This window comes from Aethalodelphis obliquidens, unplaced genomic scaffold (genome assembly GCF_003676395.1).
Source record: "Aethalodelphis obliquidens isolate GAN/ISIS:26980383/991018 unplaced genomic scaffold, ASM367639v1 scaffold12, whole genome shotgun sequence".
Classification (NCBI taxonomy): domain Eukaryota; kingdom Metazoa; phylum Chordata; class Mammalia; order Artiodactyla; family Delphinidae; genus Aethalodelphis; species Aethalodelphis obliquidens.
The window spans coordinates 32,375,191-32,394,481 of record NW_020837956.1 but is presented as its reverse complement, the minus strand read 5'-3'; the positions used below and the strand labels follow the sequence as shown (position 1 = coordinate 32,394,481).

Below are 19,291 nucleotides of genomic sequence, written 5' to 3'. Positions count from 1 at the left end.
TTAATTAAAATTTAAAAATTAATAAAGTACGATATATACGTATACATAGTAATTCTATGTATGAAAATGAATAGGTCCTAGTTGCCTGTGGCCTGAACTAGTATATAATCACCTATGAGTCACCCAGCCACTAGTATCTCCAAACTAAATCAACATTCCTCAAAGCATAGCTGATATGTTTCCTCATCTCAAAAATCCGAGTTCCTTAAAGAACAGAAAAGCCAATTAACACTCCCAATTACCTGCCTTTCACACACCCATTCTCCCACCACAACTATCACCTCTACTCCCCTCCTACACACACCCTACAGTGTCAGCCAAGCCGCACCACTTGAAATTTTCCAAATATAAACTGTGGCTTCCTGCCTCTTGTCACTGTTCACAATGTCACTTTGTCTGGAACACCCATCATGTCCAGATCATATCCATTCTGCAAAGTAAGTCCTAATGCCACCTGCCATACTCCCCTGATCCTTCAAGGAAATAATATCTCCTTTATCTGGATCCCCACATCACTATATGTGCACTCTTTTAAGGCCCTTACTTCTTTCCAGTTTGCAATCCTGTTATATATGTGTGTGTATGTGTACATATATACACACACACATATTTAAATAGAAAAAGAAATATATATATTTGACATTACATATATATATATATATATATATATATATATGTTAGATATACAGTTGACCCCTGAACAGCACAGTAACGGGTTAGGGGCACCAATCCCCACCCCTAGCAGTCAAAAATCTGTGTATAACTTTATAGTCAGGCCTCCCTATCCACGCATGCATGTAATACTCAACCAACCGGAGATCATGTATTCCTATAGCATGTATTTAGTGGAAAAAATCCATGTATAAGTGGACCTGCGCAGCTCAAACTCATGTCATTCAAGGGTCAACCACATATGCATATACATATATGTGTATATTATTTCTCATTCAAGAATATGAGACCTTGAAGTCAGGATTGTTCTCCATCTTTATATCTTCCACAAACCTAACATTGTGTTGCACACAGCAAGCCACAATAAATAAGACAGTAATGGAAAGGCCAAATAACAATAGAACAGACTTTCTACCTCATCAATCTTTACTAATACAGGCAGACAATTCCCCTAACAGAACACATATACTTTTTAAGGGACAATAGATTAATTTTTTTAATGTATATAAGTGCTGAGAAAGATATTAATAACTGCACTAAAACAATAAAAATAAGTTGAACTAAACCAAGAAAAGGACTTAAAAGAGCAAACCTCACTTGGAGTTTATACAATAAAACATGGTATCAAAGAAGATGTAAACATAAAGAAATAGGTCACCCTCAACAAAAATCAAACCAGCAATTGGAGCGTCATGGGTGCGATATATGGTGACACTGTGAGTATGCACTGTCTAGCCTTCGCAAAATTCACAACAGAGAACTAAGCAAGTCAAAGCAAAACACATTCCATCCCCTTTCTAGCAGCAGAACTTAGTGATGACACATTAGTGAAGCCATGCAAGGAAAATACAAGATCTGAAACATAAGAACAAACATTAAAAGGCCATACTTTATATAAGAAGTTGGCAAGAGTAAAAAACAACAGGGACTTCCCTGGTGGCGCAGTGGTTAAGAATCCACCTGCCATTGCAGAGGACACGGGTTCCAGCCCTGTTCCGGGAAGATCCCACATGCCGAGGGGCAACTAAGCCCAGGCGCCACAACTACTGAGCCTGCGCTCTAGAGACCGCGAGCCGCAACTACTGAGCTTGTGTGCCAGAACTACTGAAGCCCGCGTGCCAAACAAGAGAAGCCACCGCAATGAGAAGCCCGCGCACCGCAATGAAGAGTAGCCGCCGCTCGCCAAAACTAGAGAAAGCCCGCGCGCAGCAATGAAAACTTAACGTGGCCAAAAATAAATTAATTAATTAATTTTTTTAAAAAAACACAATTTTCGGGCTTCCCTGGTGGCGCAGTGGTTGAGAGCCCGCCTGCCGATACAGGGCACACGAGGTCGTGCCCCGGTCCGGGAGGATCCCACATGCCGTGGAGCGGCTGGGCCCGTGAGCCATGGCCGCTGAGCCTGCGCGTCCGGAGCCTGTGCTCCGCAACAGGAGCGGCCACAACAGTGAGAGGCCCGTGTACCGCAAAAAAAAAAAACACCACAATTTTCTTTTTCTTATAATGTTTATTTTATCATCAAAAGAAATATTTGATTTACGAAAACAATTATTTGCAGCTTATACAATTACATTCAATTTTATAAAATGTGAAGAACTCTACTCCGAATGGGATCACTCAGCTTCATCTAAAGTAAAACAAAGTTGTATTAGCATTTCAGATTTATTGTATTTAGAAAATTCTTTCTTAATTTTTAAATTTTTTAATTGGCTAGACTTTTGAAACTGATCTTCAAATTTCTTAAGGATATACCAACAGACTCTTCAAGACAGAATCTACACAAATCAAAAGGTAAAAATTAATAGTATTATATTTATTCAATCCTATCATTTCCTGAATATCCATTATGTATTTAATCCTCAAAACAACTAGTGCCTCACTGAATACTCATTTCAGTTCCTTTTTCTCCCTTCCTAAGAAAGATTCTTAAAATAACTACATAGAACTTCTAGAAATGACAAATATAAAAAATGAAAGTAAAAATACAATGAAACTAAAAATACAATGACTAGTTTTAAAAAGAGATAAGGCACAGAAGAAATAGTAAATAGAAGATATATCAGAAAAAATTAACCAGAATACATGATTTTTTTCTAAACAAGATCATATGTATCAATTCATTATAATAGATATCAATAGTGCTTCAAACTACTTTCTTCCTTAAGTAAATAGCTATACAGAAAAAATTGAAATAATCTTTTACTTCTCTTTTTCAACAACAACAAAGGGGAAAAAAAGAGAATGAGAAAATTAAAGGTGAGTCCAGGATACTCAACATCTAGATAACAGACATTCTGGAGAGAAGAGAGGAAATAGAGGGGAAGAAATAATCAAAGAAATAATTCAGTGAATTTTCCCAAAGGTGAGTATCCAAATTGAATGGCCAACACCATGGATATTTGAAAAAAAAAACAAAAAAACCTACCCCAAGACATAACACAGTCAAATTTCAGAACACTGGGGGAAAATATAAAATAAAATCTCAGCTTTCAGACAGAAGGGGGACCAAAAAAATAGACAAAAAAAAAATGGATTTTACACTAGAGTAACATTAAAACTCTCAAGAGCATCTTTAGACATACAAGCCCTCAAAAAATATACTTCCCATGAATTCTTTCTTAGGAGGTTACAGAAGGTTGTGATTCACCAAAATATAGCCAAAGGAATCAACTAAAATAAGCTAAGCACTATTTACAACAGCCAGGACATGGAAGCACCTAAATGTCCATCGACAGAGGAATGTTTAAAAAAGATATGGTACAAATATACAATGGAATTATTACCCAGCCATAAAAAAGAATGAAATAATGTCATTTGCAGCAACATGGATGGACCTAGAGATTGTCATACTGTGAAGTAAGTCAGACAGAGAAAAACAAACATCATATGATATCATTTATATGTGGAACCTAAAAAAATGGTACAAATGAAAATATTTACAAAACAGAAATAGAGTCGCAGATATAAAAAACAAACATGGTTACCAGGGAGAAAGGGGGTAGGGAGGGATAAATTAGTAGATTGGGATTGACATATACACACTACAATAAAATAGATAACTAATAAGGGCCTACTGTATAGCACAGGGAACTCTACTCAATACTCTGTAATGACCTATATGGGAAAAGAATCTAAAAAATAGTGGATATATGTATATGCATAACTGATTCATTTTGCTGTACAGTAGACTCTAACATGACATTTTAAATCAACTATACTCCAATAAAAATTTTTAAAAAATAAAATGAGCTAAAAGTGGTTACCTTTGGAAAGCAAGAAATTGGGTGGAGGAGTCAGTTTTTCAAACTATTTAATACTTGGAACTACGTGCAGATATAATTCATAAAAGGTAAATTATAAGGAAAAAAAAGTCACATGTTGGGAGAAGATACTCATCATGCATATAATCAACCCAGAATTAATATCCAGATTATAGAAGAATGTCAAGATCAAACACCCAATAAAAAAATAAGAAATGATATAAAAAAGCATTCTACAGATAAGAAATATGAATGGCCAATCACATGAAAAGTTTCTCAATCTCATCAGTTATCAGGGAAACTCAAATTAAAACTACAATGAGATACTCTTTTACACCTACTAGATCAGCAAATATTGAGAGGCAATTCTCTCAATATTTCAAACTTTTTCATTATTATTATATTTGTTAATGGTGATCTGTGATCAGTGATCTCTGATGTTACTGTTGTAATTGTTTTTTGTTCTGTATTTTTTCATTAAGCTATTTACATTTTTTTTAGACAGAATACTACTGCACACTTAACAGACTACAGTATAGTGTAAACATACTTTTATAGGCACTAGGAAATCAAAAAATTCGTGTGACTTTCTGTATTGCACTATCCCCTTTATTGCAGGGGTCTGGAACTGAGTCCACAGTTGTGCCTGTAGTGGTAGGAATCGACTATGCAGCAATCAATGCAGCCCTACCTTGCAAAGAAGGAAAGGAGAAGGGAAGAACATCTATTGAGGCCCTGCTATGCAAGGGCATTTCACATGCACTATTTTTTAACTCTCTCAACAATGCTATGTGTTATGTATTAGCCTCATTTTACAGATAAGAAAAATAAGATTTAGAGAACTAAGAGAGAAGATATCCCTCAATGGATATTCCCAGTGCCCGATCGGACTCAAGAGAAGCTCAGTCTGCCAAACAGATGAGCATGAATGTTCAGAAGATGATTGCAACAGGGACTTCCTTGGTGGCGCAGTGGTTAACAATCCGCCTGCGAATGCAGGGCACACGGGTTCGATCCCTGGTCTGGGAAGATCCCATATGACCCGGAGCAACAGAGCCCATGCACCACAACTACTGAGCCTATGCTCTAGAGCCTGCGAGTCACAACTACTGAGCCCATGTTCCGCAACTACTGAGCCCTCGTGCTGCAACTACTGAAGCCCATGTGCCTAGAGCCCGTGTTCCACAACAAGAGAAGCCACCACAATGAGAAGCCTGCGCACCACAACGAAGAGTAGCCCCCGCTCACCGCAACTAGAGAAAGCCTGCGTGCAGCAACGAAGACCCAACGCAGCCAAAAATAATAAATTAAAAAAAAAAAAAGAAGATGACTGCAACAATATTACGGACGTTAGGATAACTATACACAAGGGGAGGAAATAAATAAACCAAAATAAAAATCAGAACGGACAACTTCTTCTCTCTGAAACTGTGCCAAGACTTCTACATCCACCTAATACTCCACCAAATACGAGAGCAAACAGTTGCTTACCTGTGCCCAGGATGGTAAATAGCTGTGTTGATTCCATGAGGATAATGACTACTGAAGCTGAAACAGTGACTCTCTTGATAGCTCTGATTTGTTCCAACACTACATTCAAGAAGGTAAATAAGAAATAAATACCATTAAACCACAGTGAGATACCACTATATACCCATTAAAATGTTTAAAATTAAAAAGATAGACACCACCAAATACTGCTGAGGATATAAAACTACCAGAGCTCTGATAAATTATTAGTAGGAATATGAATGATATGACCACTTTGAAAAAGCTCTGGCAATTTCTTATAAAACCAAACTATCCATCCTATGACTCAGCAATTCCACTCAAAGATACTGACCCAACAGAAATGAAAGCATATATTCATAAAGACTTGTACAGGGACTTCCCTGGTGGCCCAGCGGTTAAGACTCTGTGCTCCCAATACAGGGGGCCCGGGGTTCGATCCCTGGTCAGGGAACTAGATCCTGCATGCCTCAAAGAAGATCCCACATGTGGCAATGAAGAGCCCACGTGTTGCAACTAAGACCCGGCATAGCCAAATAAATAAATAAATATTTATATTTAAAAATAAATAAATAAATATTTATTTATAAATAAATAAATAAATATTTAAAAAAAAAAAAAAAAATTAAAAAAAAAAAAAAGACTTGTACGAGATTAGTCACAGCAGCCTTATTCACAAAACCAGAAACTTAGAGGTCCATCAATAGAAGAATGGATAAACAAATCATGAGTGTTATGGACTGAAGGTTTGTGACCCCCATAGATTGAATGTCTGTATACCCCAAAACTCATATAAGACCCTAATGCCAATGTGATGGTACTTGGAGGAGGAGTCTTTGGGATCTATTAGGTAGGGCAAAAGAAAGGAACCCTCATGAATGGGATTAGTGTCCTTATAAGAAGAGGCTGGAGAGCTAACTAGCTCTCTTTCCACCATGTGTGGATTCAAGGAGAAGTCGGCAGTCTGCAACCCACAAGAGGGCTCTCACCAGAACCTGACCATGCTGGCACCCTGATCTCAGACTTCCAGCTTCCAGAACTGTCATAAATAAATTTCTGTTGTTGATAAGCCACCCAGTTTATGGTATTCTGTTACAGCAGCCCAAACGAAGACAAATGAGATACTCATACAATGAAATACTAATCAGCCATAAAAAGAATAAATTACAGATACATGTAAAAATAAGGATGAATCTCAAGATAAGCTGAAGGAAAGAAGACTTAGACAAAAGAGTACATACTCTCTGAGGCCGTTAAGGTAAATCACTAGAACAGGCAAAACTAATCTATGATGGAAAAAAATTATAAACAGCAGTTGCTCTGAGGGTGGGTGTGGACAAAGATTTACTGGGAAGAGGCATGAGGGAACTTAATAGCATGATGGTAATGTTCTGTATCTTGACAGGGGTTTGACTTGCACAAGCGTATGCATTCGTCATAACTCATGGGCTGGTGGTACACTTAAGATCTGTGCATTTCACTGTATGCAAATTTTATTTCAAATGAAAGAAAACTATAAGCAAATATTGAACTTGAATTAATGAACTTTAATTAATGATATGCATGCTAAAGTATATATGTACTGACTCTGAAATATATTAAAAAATAGAACTGAATAATGGCCAGATAGAAAGATGGGTCAAAATATGACACAGCAAGTATAGTAAAATGCTAAACAGAATTTAAGTGGAGGTATATGAGAGTTCACTATAAAAGTCTTTCAACCTTCCTTTTATATTTGTAATTTTTCATAATAAAATGCTAAAAGGAAAAAAAAGCACCAAAATCTGACACGAAAGCAGAGAAATAAACATTATTTCAAACAGGGCATCCCAAATAAAGTGCATTTTTACCTTACAAGGTAGCTTCTAAGTTCTCCTCGGTAATTGATGACCAAGAGTTCTGCAGACCACTGTGCACTTGCTTTATACTCTAAAAATATCAACCCAGCAATGGCATAGCTCAGATCACCTGCTAAACTAGATGCCTGTGAAAGAGGAGGAAATTAAGTTACTAAAAAGATACTAGATAGAAGTTAACATATGTATAATTGAAGGACATTCAAGACACTAGCCCTGCCAGGTATCCTTTAAGTAAGATAGCCCAGAATTGATCGTATGTGAAGAATCATGTAAGCCTAAGTGCCTAGAACTAGACACCCAACTCTAGACCAGCCCTCCCCCAACCACAGGTTGGAACCACAGCAGCCTCTTTGGGTGAGATGTTCACCTAGTAGGTGAATTTCTGTTCAGACTATACTTCCATTGCAAAAAAAGAAGAAAAAAAAAAAAAAAAACTAATGCTATCATTCTGCCTCAAAGAATTCTACCATATAGAATTCAGACATAAGCTCTCAAATGTTAATTTCCACTGCCAGTAGTAACCAATGCTAAAAAAAAAAGAAAGAAAGAGAAATGCCTCCAGTTACTTCCATTTGCCTAATCAGCAATTTAAAGGGAAGGACACTTAAAACACTCACTCAATGCCAGCCTTTTTCTATCAACTAAATATCAAGCTATATTTGCTGAGGATCTGGAGGGCACGTGCACCATAGCACACACAGTGAAGCACATAATGAAGTTTCCTACCCTGAATGGCTCCTCATTGTCTAGAACCGCTCAATAAAACAGGGCAGCCACATGTAGCTGCTGAACACTTGATACATGGCTAGTCCAAATTGAGATATGCTATAAATGTAAAAATACACGCCAAATTTCAAGGACTTAGTACCAAAGAAAGAACGTGAAATAGTTCATCAATCATTTTTACACTGTCATTTCAACATGTAATCATTTTAGATATGTTGTAATAAATAAAATATATCAAATAAATTTCACCTGAACTTAATGTTACTAAAAAATTTTAAATTACACACGTGATCACATATATAGCTCACATTACATTTCTATTAGACAATGCTAGTCTAGAAAATAGTAACTCAACCTACTTAGTTTGGTTCCCCAGAACTTCTATACCAGGAGCCCAATGTACTTTTTCAAGTTTTTCCACACATTTCTGAACAAAAATCATTCTCTATATCCTTGGTTCTCACTCCTAGCTTCTCATTAGAATCAGCTGAAAGACTTGAAACATTAAAGTCCAGGGCTCACTCAGATCAATTAAGTCAGACTCTCTGTGGGGGGAGCCTGGACAACCCAGCAATTTGTTTAGTTTTTCTTTTTCTTTTCTTTATAAAGCTTTGCAGGTGATTCTAAGATGCACCCAGAGTTAGAACCACTGTTCTACCTGCCCCTTTATTTTGTTCACTTGAGGAAGGAGGATACAAAGTAAAGAGCCCCGAATTCCTAAAAGAGACACTAATTAACTGGATTACCACGGGAAAAGTCATTTTACTTCCTCACAATTTATGCTCTCTAAACTGTAAAATGAGGGTAATAAGTACCCAATCTACTCAAAGGGTGTTGTGAATATTAAACAGGAATGTATATCAAAGTCATTAATAAAGTACAAAGCACTACACAAATATAAGTTATTACCACCATTAATTTTTTTCTCCACTCTCCATTTCAGTTTCTATCCCTTTAGGGTAACAAATTCTAACTCCTCCCAGGCTGGTTCTGTTGCTAAGGCCCACTGACTTCTTTCCTACGCTGGAACTTTACAACAGCTTTCTGCACCTCTATTTAGTATTTACTTACTACCATCTTACAATAATGGTAGACTGTGTCTGGTTAGTGCATTACAAAATGCAAAGAATAAATACTTAACGTACAGATCTCTAACTAGATCTAAGCATCTTAAGTTCACAGCTTATTATTCTGATTTACATTTATAGTTCCTCTCATCACATTCATTCATTCAAGTACCTATACATGAAAGGTAGTCAAAAAAAATATGTTTTCAGTTTAAGGTATGTACATACCGGGATTATAACGAAGAGTTCACTTCCCATGAGATCAAACACTCTCACAGTTCCCGTGCTTTCGGCATAGGCCAGCAGGGTGCAATCGTAACTCCATGCCACACATCTCCACTGGGGTTTTGGGTCTTTTGGAACTAGAATGAAAAGAAAAGAAGTGCTTTTAACATTATTAAGATAGTTAATACCTATAGTTCCTGCAGCTAAAGAGAGTATTCAAGTATGACATCATTTCCTAAGGGTCTCTAAAACTCCTGTTCAGTAGAAAAGAACAGCTCCCAGAAAGCCACTTCAAGTAAGAGTGGAAAATGTAAACCGTGACAAGCCTTGCCCCACTTACTTAAGAAGCAAAGTCTACTGACACCAGTGGTCTGCTGAATGCTGAGCAAGCCCTCATCTGGTAAAGGCTCAGGAACGATATACCTCAAAATACTTATGAAATTACGAGAGATCAAAAGCATAAAGATTAAGCAGAAAACTATTCCAATTCAGTGAGTTAAGTTCCTCCAAAAGCAAAAAACAAAAAACAAAACTCAAAATGTCAACAGATCTTTTAGATATGTATTTCAAATATAGATGGTAAAGAAAAACAAAGTGGGATTATACTGACACAGAATTAGAAAGAGAAAAGAATACATATGTATATTAGGCAACTGAATCAGGAACTGTTCTCAATCAATTACGAAATTATAAGAATTTGAGAATCAACACCTTAATAATCCAACACCGGTATTTTCTTCTGTTCTGAATTTTTCAGTACAACAAGAGAAAGGTTACCAGCTGCAAAAGAGAAAGGGGCTGTGAAACTCTAAACTGTTTTAGGCTTGTCTGAGGTTTCTGATGCTTCCTTTGCTCCTGTTTCCCCTTATTAGAATCCCAGAACTGAAGAGCCAGGTAGGACCAGTGCCTTCCCTTTACCAGCAAAAATTCCAAATGATTAGGAGCCTCAAGGTGACACCAGGAGTCACGATCAGAACAAACCCAGAACGTGAGCATGCTGCCTTCCCGTGCAGTGTGCACTTCATTACAACACACGGCCCCTCAGTCAGAGCCTGGATTTAGCCTGAGGATTACTGACTCAGAAATGTTTCTGAAATTTATTGCCTTCTCTCTATTCCTCTGCTAATGTCACAATTCAGGCTTTCATCATCTCTGGCATAGACTCTCATGACAGCCTCCTAACAGGTCTTCCCACTTTCAGGCTCTTCCCCTCTAATCCTTCCTCAATAGTACCCGAAGTTATCTTTGTAAAAGAGAAAGATGAAGAAATCACATCTTTCCCCTGCTTTAAAATCCCTGGTTTATCCATTTCCAAAAAAATCAAGTCCAAACTCCTCCACATGCATAAAAGGTCCTTCACCAATGGTCCCATCAGAGCTTTCCAATTCACCTCCCCGCCCTGCCTCCATCATACACCTAATAACCCACCAATAACACACCACCTGGCAAATAAACCATGCATACTCCAGTCTGTGTCTTTCATGCACATTGTTGCTTCTCCCTAGAATGTTCATCTCCAGTGCTACTCCGAGGGTACTTGCTTGTTAAACCATCTGTGGTAACAAACTGTCACCTCTTCCTTCTTTGACACTCTTCAGAACTGACTGCCCTCTTCTATGTGCCCCCAAATATACTGTACAGAAGTCTCTCATAGTACTTATCACATCAGACGATGGTGTTTACATGATTATTTCCCTCACAAGTCTCTGAGACAATGTCTTACTCAACACTGCCATCCCAGGACCTGGAACAGAAAGTGATTAACGTTTCACTAATGAGCAAAGCCCCAGCCTCTCAGAAAAATCTATAGTAACGGGGTAAAGTAATGCTAAGGGTTTACCGTTCCTCAGGGGCTAACAATTAAACGTGAATTATATAACTGAAGTCTTCTCTCCACCTAACAGAGGTACGGTAGAATTTAAACCCCCCTCACCTCTGCAATATATGTAAAATACGTTCTGTATATGGGAAAAGTATACCAGATGTCAACGACTTTCTTCACTCTGACTATTTCTCAAAGGTAAAAAGCATGCCAAAAAAAGCCAAGAGAGGCCCCCGAACACAGGAGGGTCTAGGGAATTTTATTAAAGCCTAACGAAATACTGCATACACTTTGGAAAAGCAATTTTTTAAAGGTGAGAATAAAATGAAGGAAAAGATCAGTTCTCTGTCCTCAGCTTTAAAAAACAATGAAACTTGGAAGTAAACTTAAGCACAAAATGATAAACAACAGAATACTTCAAGACCCACAAATACACAGATGCTACACAAACACCAGCAAGAGGACAATTTAATGCCCTGAAAAATATTCATGTTCTAAAGAAACACAGCAACATGTTTCCACTGTCTCTGTTTTACCTGCGATAACATCTTTCCTCTTCATTTTGACAGGAGGATAAATAGATTTATGTACTACCTTCCGTAACTGTCTGAAGTAAGTTCCACCTGAAGGGACTTTGTTTTTACTATTACTTCCAGTTATAACCAGCAGCTCCAGAAAACTCGGCATGTGTTTTGACCCAGATAAAGGTATGTTTTCATTACAAGAGAAGATTTCCCATAACAATGTGAAAGTAAAGACATTATCATCAGATTTTTCCAGCACCCTGTGTGGTTTTGGAGAGGAACGAACAGCACAGATTTGTACAAAGCCAGTGTCAACGGAGTTTTCTGAAAAGTATTGAAACGGGCTGATGATAAAGTTAACCAGCAGTGTGACAGCTGCCACGTTGCTGGTGAAACCATTTACAGCCATGCGGCCCCTTCAACCTGCCCCACTGCCGAGCTTGCTTGCACCTCAGAGCTCCTGTCAGTGCTGTCTGCTCTGCCTGGAATACTCTTCCCCGAACCGGTCCCTGGCTCCTTTCCATCTTTCACGTCTCAATTTAAATCTTGCTTGCTTAGGCAGTGTGCTCTGACCACCCTGTCTAAGCAGCCTCGAGGCTCCGTTGTTCTTCTCCATTCCAATGATTTCATGTCTTTCACAGCTCTTATCCCATATCAGTATATATTTGTCTACTTTTTATTGTCTGCCTTATGCATTAAACTATAAATTCCAAAATGTCAGGTGCTGTGTCCGTATTGTTCATAACTTCACCACCAGCATTTCGTGCTCGGCTGGGACACAACAGCACTCAAGGGCTAAAGGAGCACACTTCAATCCAGTGCTCACGTACCCAAACTAGAACTGGAAAAGGGAAAAAATTACAAAGAAGGAACACCGGGTTTTATTCTCAGTGCTGCCATAAAACAGCTGGGTGTGACCATGGGACGATCACCAAGGGTTCAATGAACACTCTCTCCCAACTTTGACTTTTACATCAAGAACCAGTGAGTAAGAGTAAACTAGTGGCGCTAAAAGCCATGCAGGGGCTTCCCTGGTGGCGCAGTGTTTGGGAGTCCGCCTGCCGATGCAGGCGACACGGGTTCGTGCCCCGGTCCGGGAAGATCCCACATGCCATGGAGCAGCTGGGCCCCTGAGCCATGGCCGCTGAGCCTGCGCGTCCGGAGCCTGTGCTCCGCAATGGGAGAGGCCACAACAGTGAGAGGCCCGCGTACCGCAAAAAAAAAAAGCCATGCAGAGGAGCTAAATATTTAAATGTTTGAAATTAAAGTGTTAGTAGAAGATATGAGAAATTTTTTACAATCCTAGAATAAGAAAGGTGAAAGCATACAAAACTTGGAAGCTATAAAGGAAAAGTGACAAATGCAGTTACCAAAAAAAAAAAAAAATGCTCCATGGAAAAAAAAAGACACTATAACACATTTAAAAGACAAATGGATTGGGAAAAATATCTGCAACATATATGACAAAGGGTAACATTCATACTATATAGAAATAATAAGGAAATAGTCAAGTAAGAAAATAGTCAATAAGGAAAAGTCAGATAATCCAAGAGGAATATAGTCAAAAGGATATGATCTAACAATTCACAAAAAAAAAAAAAAGCAACTTAACATATGCCCTACCATATAACTAAACATATGCAAATTGGAAATGAGATGCTTTTTTCCCTCTGCCTAACCTGATGAATATTTTAGAAATAGGTAACATATGGTGCTGACAATGGAGAAAAGAAATAGCTTTATAATCATACCTTTTACATGGTTGTATAATAAGTATAACTTTCAGGAAGGAAATATGGCAGTAGCTACATTTTGTATGCTACACCCATGGACAAATAGATGTCTTTTCCAGTGCTGTTAGAGGGGGAAAGGGACAAAGAGGGGAAGAGAAAGAATAAAACAAGCCACGGTACACAATCTAAATTTCTACTAAGAGGGGAACAGATAAATAAAACGTGGTTCACATTCTCACAATGGAATGCTGTGGCTTCATTTAAAAGACTGGATTACACCTGTGCACACTGACTGGGAAAGACATCATCAATACAGTAAGTGCGGGAGCAAGCTGAAGAACAAAATACATAAGATGATCTTGATTTTTTACCTAAAAAAAGTCAATCCATCTATGTACAGGTTCATATAAGCAAAGAAGGCTTTATATTAAACCATTAATATAAGTTTCTATGAAGAATGCAAATTGAGAAGATAAAACGATCTTTTTGTTACTTCTGCATTGTTTGAATTTGTTCAAAGTATGTACTGCTTTTGTAATTAAAAGAAAAAAGAAAACCCAGAGTAACTACTTTCAGACTAGGCTGCCCACCACAGCTTAAAAAAAGAGACTAAGTTAGGAAATTTTATTTGAATTTTAAATAATGTCCATAAATTTTGCAAATGTGATGAAATCTATGAATCCACTGATCTTAGAGGCTCAATCAACCTAAAGCGGGAAAACTAGAAAAAAAATCAAGTCCCATGAGAACCAAATTTGTGAAATCAATGAAAAAGAGAAAATCTTAGAAGCTGCTAGAAAAAAAAAGACACACTACCTACAGAAACAATAACAGCAATGACTGCTGCTTTCTCATCAAAACAATGCAATGATATCTTTAAACAGCTGAAAGAAAAAAAAGGTCAACCTGGAATTCTATATCCAGAGAAAATAGTTTACAAAAATGAAAGCAAAAATCAAAGATGGTTTCAGACCAACAATAAGAGAATTTATCAACAGACCTGCATTACAAGAAATATTAAATAATTTCTTCAAGTTGAAGGAAAACACTATCAAATGGAAACGTTTACAGAAAGAAAAAGTTGAAAAGTAACTGAAATGGAAAATAGAAGGAAAAATAAAAGATTTACCCTTGTTTTTTAATTCCTTAAAAAGTTACTGGACAAAAATAATAATATAAATATATATTGTGGCAGTTTAGCATTTATAAAAAGTCTGACAACAGTACAAAGGAGTAGGAGGGATGTACACTGTGTAATAAAATAATTTTTAAATGCACATTGTAAACCCCAGAACAAATGCTAAAAGGAAACAGAGAAGAGATAGGACAAATAGAAAAATAAGAAGGTAAAACCTAACCAGTCCAATAATTGCATTAACTGTAAATGTTCTATTAATCTCCAAAATATACAAGCAGCTCATGCAGCTTAATATCAAAGAAACAAACAACCCAATCCAAAAATGGGCAGAAGACCTAAATAGACATTTCTCCAAAGAAGATACACAGACTGCCAGCAAACATATGAAAGGATGCTCAACATCACTAATCATTAGAGAAATGCAAATCAAAACTACAATGAGGTATCACCTCACACCGGTCAGAATGGCCATCATCAAAAAATCTACAAACAATAAATGCTGGAGAAAGTGTGGAGAAAAGGGAACCCGCTTGCACTGTTGGTGGGAATGTAAATTGATACAGCCACTATGGAGAACAGTATGGAGGTTCCTTAAAAAACTAAAAATAGAACTATCATACAACCCAGCAATCCCACTACTGGGCATATACCCTGAGAAAACCATAATTCAAAAAGAGTCATGTACCAAAATGTTCATTGCAGCTCTATTTACAATAGCCTAAGTGTCCATTGACAGATGAATGGATAAAGATGGGGCACATATATACAGTGGGATGTTATTCAGCCATAAAAAGAAATGAAATTGAGTTATTTGTAGTGAGGTGGATGGACCTAGAGACTGTCATACAGAGTGAAGTAAGTCAGAAAGAGAAAAACAAATATCGTGTGCTAACACATATATATGGAATCTTAAAAAAAAAATGGTTCTGAAGAACCTAGGGGCAGGACAGGAATAAAGATGCAGGTGTAGAGAATGGACTTGAGGACACGGGGAGAGGGACGGGTAAGCTGGGATGAAGTGAGAGAGTGGCATGGACATACATACACTACCAAATGTAAAATAGATAGCTAGTGGGAAGCAGGCGCATAGCACAGGGAGATCAGCTCGGTGCTTTGTGACCACCTAGAGGGGTGGGATAGGGAGGGTGGGAGGGAGATGCAAGAGGGAGGGGATATGGGGATATATGTATATGTATAGCTGAGTCACTTTGTTATAAAGCAGAAACTAACACACCATTGTAAAGCAATTATACTCCAATAAAGATGTTTAAAAAAATGTAAATGTTCTAAACATTACAATTAAATGACAGAAATTGTCACACTGAAAAAAAAGCATGACAAATTATATGCTTTCTATAAGAGATGTACATTTAATACAGATAAATGAAAAAGAAGAGAAAAAATATGCCATGCAAATGCTAATCATAAAAAAGCTAGAGCAACTGTAATAATATTAGACAAAATAGAATCCAGGACAAAAAGTATTACTGGAGATAGAAAGAGACATTCCATCACAGTAAAGGAGCCATTTCATCAAGAAGACAAAATAATATGTGTAGGCACCTATAAACTAGAACCCCTAAATACATAAAGACTGATAGAACTAACGGGTAAAATAAAATACACAATTATATTTGGAAATGTCAACCCTCCTCTCTCAGGAAATGACAGAACAACTAGACAGAAAATCAGCATATATAAAAATTTGAACAGCTCTAACCCTACTCAATGTAATTAACATTTGTAAACCACGATACCTAAAAACTGCACCATATGCAAGAATCAAATTCTTTTGAAGACAGACCATATGCTGGGCCATAAATCAAGTCTCAATAAGTTTAAAAGGTTAAAATCATATTGAATATTTTCTCTGACCACAACAGAATTAGATATCAATAACAAAACTGCTTATATTACAACAAGCTGAAATGCTCACAGAGGAAAAAAGGTTTAAAGTCAGTGATATAAATTTCCATATTCCATCTAGACAAATATAAGCAAATTAAATCTAGTAGGCAGAAGAAAGGAAATAATATAGATAAAAGCAAAAATCAAAAGAAAACAACAGAAAAAGAAATCAAAACCTATTTTTACTGAATATTAATAAACTGATAAAACTCTGGCCTGACCGATCAAGAGAAAAGAAAGAGAACACAAATTACCAATATCAAGAACAAAAGAGGGACATCACTACAGGTCTGACAGACAATAAAAGGATAATAAGGAAATACTACAAGCAACTTTAAGCCAATATATGCTAAAATTTAGGGGAAAATTCCATTAAAAAAAGTGGAACCGAAAGAAGATGAAATTGAAATTTTAAAAAGCTTTATATCTATTATAAAATTTTAATTAGGAATTAAAAACCTACTCACAAAACTCCAAGTTTCACTGGTGAATTCTATCAATTAAGAAATAATTCCAATTTTACACAAACTCTTGCATAAAACAAAAAAAGAAGGAACACTTGTCAACTCATTATTTTGATACCAGCACTACTCTATACCAAACCAGAAAAACATTAACAAAAAAAAAAAATCTATAAACCAATAGCTCCATGAACATAGATGCAATCATCTGCTGCCTATGTTATACACAATTATCTGCACAAAGGCCTAATGATGGGTCTACCTTGCTCGTGAAATCAAGTATAACACTGAGGTACTTACTCCTCAGAGACCAAATTTATAGGCACTTTCTGGATAATTTGGATGATTGGGAGACCTACATCTTAACACTCAGGAAGTTATCCAGTAAAAAAAGATCAAAAAAGATACTTCGGAAAGTTCTTCTTTAACTTCAACCTGAAAGACTTAACAATCTATCTTTAAGTGAAGAAAGCAGACTATAAAACATTTTACTTTCACAGAGCATATCTATAGTAACAAGCACCTACAGAAAAATGTCTGAAAGAACAGATCATGGAATGTTAATAGTACTTATCTCTGGATAGTATGCTTATTTTTATTTTCTACTTTTGCTCATTCTTAGTTTCTAAAATTTTTACTGAGAATGTGCATTATTTTTTCAACAGGAAAAAAATTTATTAAAAGTTATGAAAAGAAATAGGGTTTCCCTGGTGGCGCAGTGGTTGAGAGTCCGCCTGCTGATGCAGGGGACACGGGTTCGTGCCCCGGTCCGGGAAAATCCCATGTGCCGCGGAGCGGCTGGGCCCCTGAGCCATGGCCGCTGAGCTTGCGCGTCCGGAGCCTGTGCTCCGCAACGGGAGGCCACAACAGTGAGAGGCCCGAGTACCGCCAAAAAAAAAAAAAAAAAAGTTATGAAAAGAAATAGTTACCATATAACCTGAGATTCCTGAATCACAGTTCAAGAATGAAATGTTTCATTTCAAAATCTGGGTGCTTCAAACAGTCTGTGCTTCCCAACCTTTTTCATGTCAAGACACACGTAGAATATCACGTTTGTATGGCACCTATGGGTAAATTGATGAGGTTGCTGGAAACTGGAGGCAACCAGCCTGAGCTCACGCTGTCAGAGGGCCACCGGACCACTGGAGGGCTGACAGGACCTCAGCCCACCTACACTAGGCAAGCTGCTGCTCAGCATTGGGAAGCTCTGGTTTATGGTATCTCAAAATCAGAACTACGAGAAAAATCTCCTGATTAACATAGTACAGCTCTGAAAATGTCTAATTCCATGTGCTATTTTTAGGTCACTATTCAGGATAGAAAGAGAAGACTGAATTACTATTTATGGCCTGGCAAACATAGCCAACAAGTTGCAATCCACATTTAAATATCCTCAAACAGCATATACTTTATAAAACAATAACTGAAAAATACCAAAGTGGAACCAAACAGCTCCTATTTCAGTTTGCAGACTACGATATGTAGTTTCAGAAACGCATTAACAACCATCCGGCTCCTTCTCTCCAGGCATACACAGGAAATATCATTTGGCATATATCATTTGGCATATCATTTGGCATTTGGCATATGGTTATTCCCATAAAGATGAGTTAGATAATAAGCAAATGATCACTACCTCATATGACATGAAATGGAAAGAAGCCATTAATGCACATTAAAGTCATAAATCCACACATTCAGAAGCCAACAAAAGAAAACATTAGTTCTCAAAGCATTATTACCTCACTCATGCTGCCACATTAACTGTACACAGTAAAAGCTCTAACAAATATCACAATCTGTGTAAAATACAGAAGGGTTAATCTTCCCAATTTCATGTTAACTTACAGATTTCTCAGCTTACTTACTGATTCAGAGTAGGGTCTAATGTCAAAGCTCAAAGGGGCTGTCTGTCTGAATCACTCCAACATTCTGAGCACCACTTCTCAGAAGCCCACTGCAGGCTCCCCAAGCCCTCACCCAACAAAAGGGACGCACTGGGAGAAAAGGTCATTGAATACCCCCAAGTTATTCTTCTCGGAACTTCTTGATCCTTATACATTATTTAAGCCAAGCCTGGTCCACTTTAATAAGTGCTGGTGAAAAAACTATAGGAAGCAAATTCAGAAAATGCTAAAGCCCCACGATTTAGAAATTCACAAAAACTACTCCCCTTCGATTTACTTTCAAAAAGATACTAAGCAAATACGGCTTCCTACCTACCCTTATTGTTCTAATTGTGGTATGTATACACACTTGCATACAACAGGAATAAAAAACATGAATATCGTGACAATTACCCATAAACCTATATATGTCTATATATATATACAAAATACATACATATATATGTATTATGTATATATATACTCATACATACACAC

At 37.2% G+C, this 19,291-nt stretch overlaps 1 protein-coding gene across 1 annotated transcript in view; it reads right to left on the bottom strand.

Moving 5' to 3' along the window:
- NBAS (NBAS subunit of NRZ tethering complex) overlaps positions 1-19,291 on the bottom strand; it is a 287,599-nt gene that overhangs the window by 254,053 nt on the left and 14,255 nt on the right. The window contains exons 7-9 of the mRNA XM_027113927.1: positions 9,325-9,458; positions 7,295-7,428; positions 5,424-5,522 (exon numbers count right to left, since the gene is read on the bottom strand). Of these exons, the coding sequence (XP_026969728.1) occupies positions 5,424-5,522; positions 7,295-7,428; positions 9,325-9,458 (367 nt within the window). The remainder of the gene's footprint in view (positions 1-5,423; positions 5,523-7,294; positions 7,429-9,324; positions 9,459-19,291) is intronic.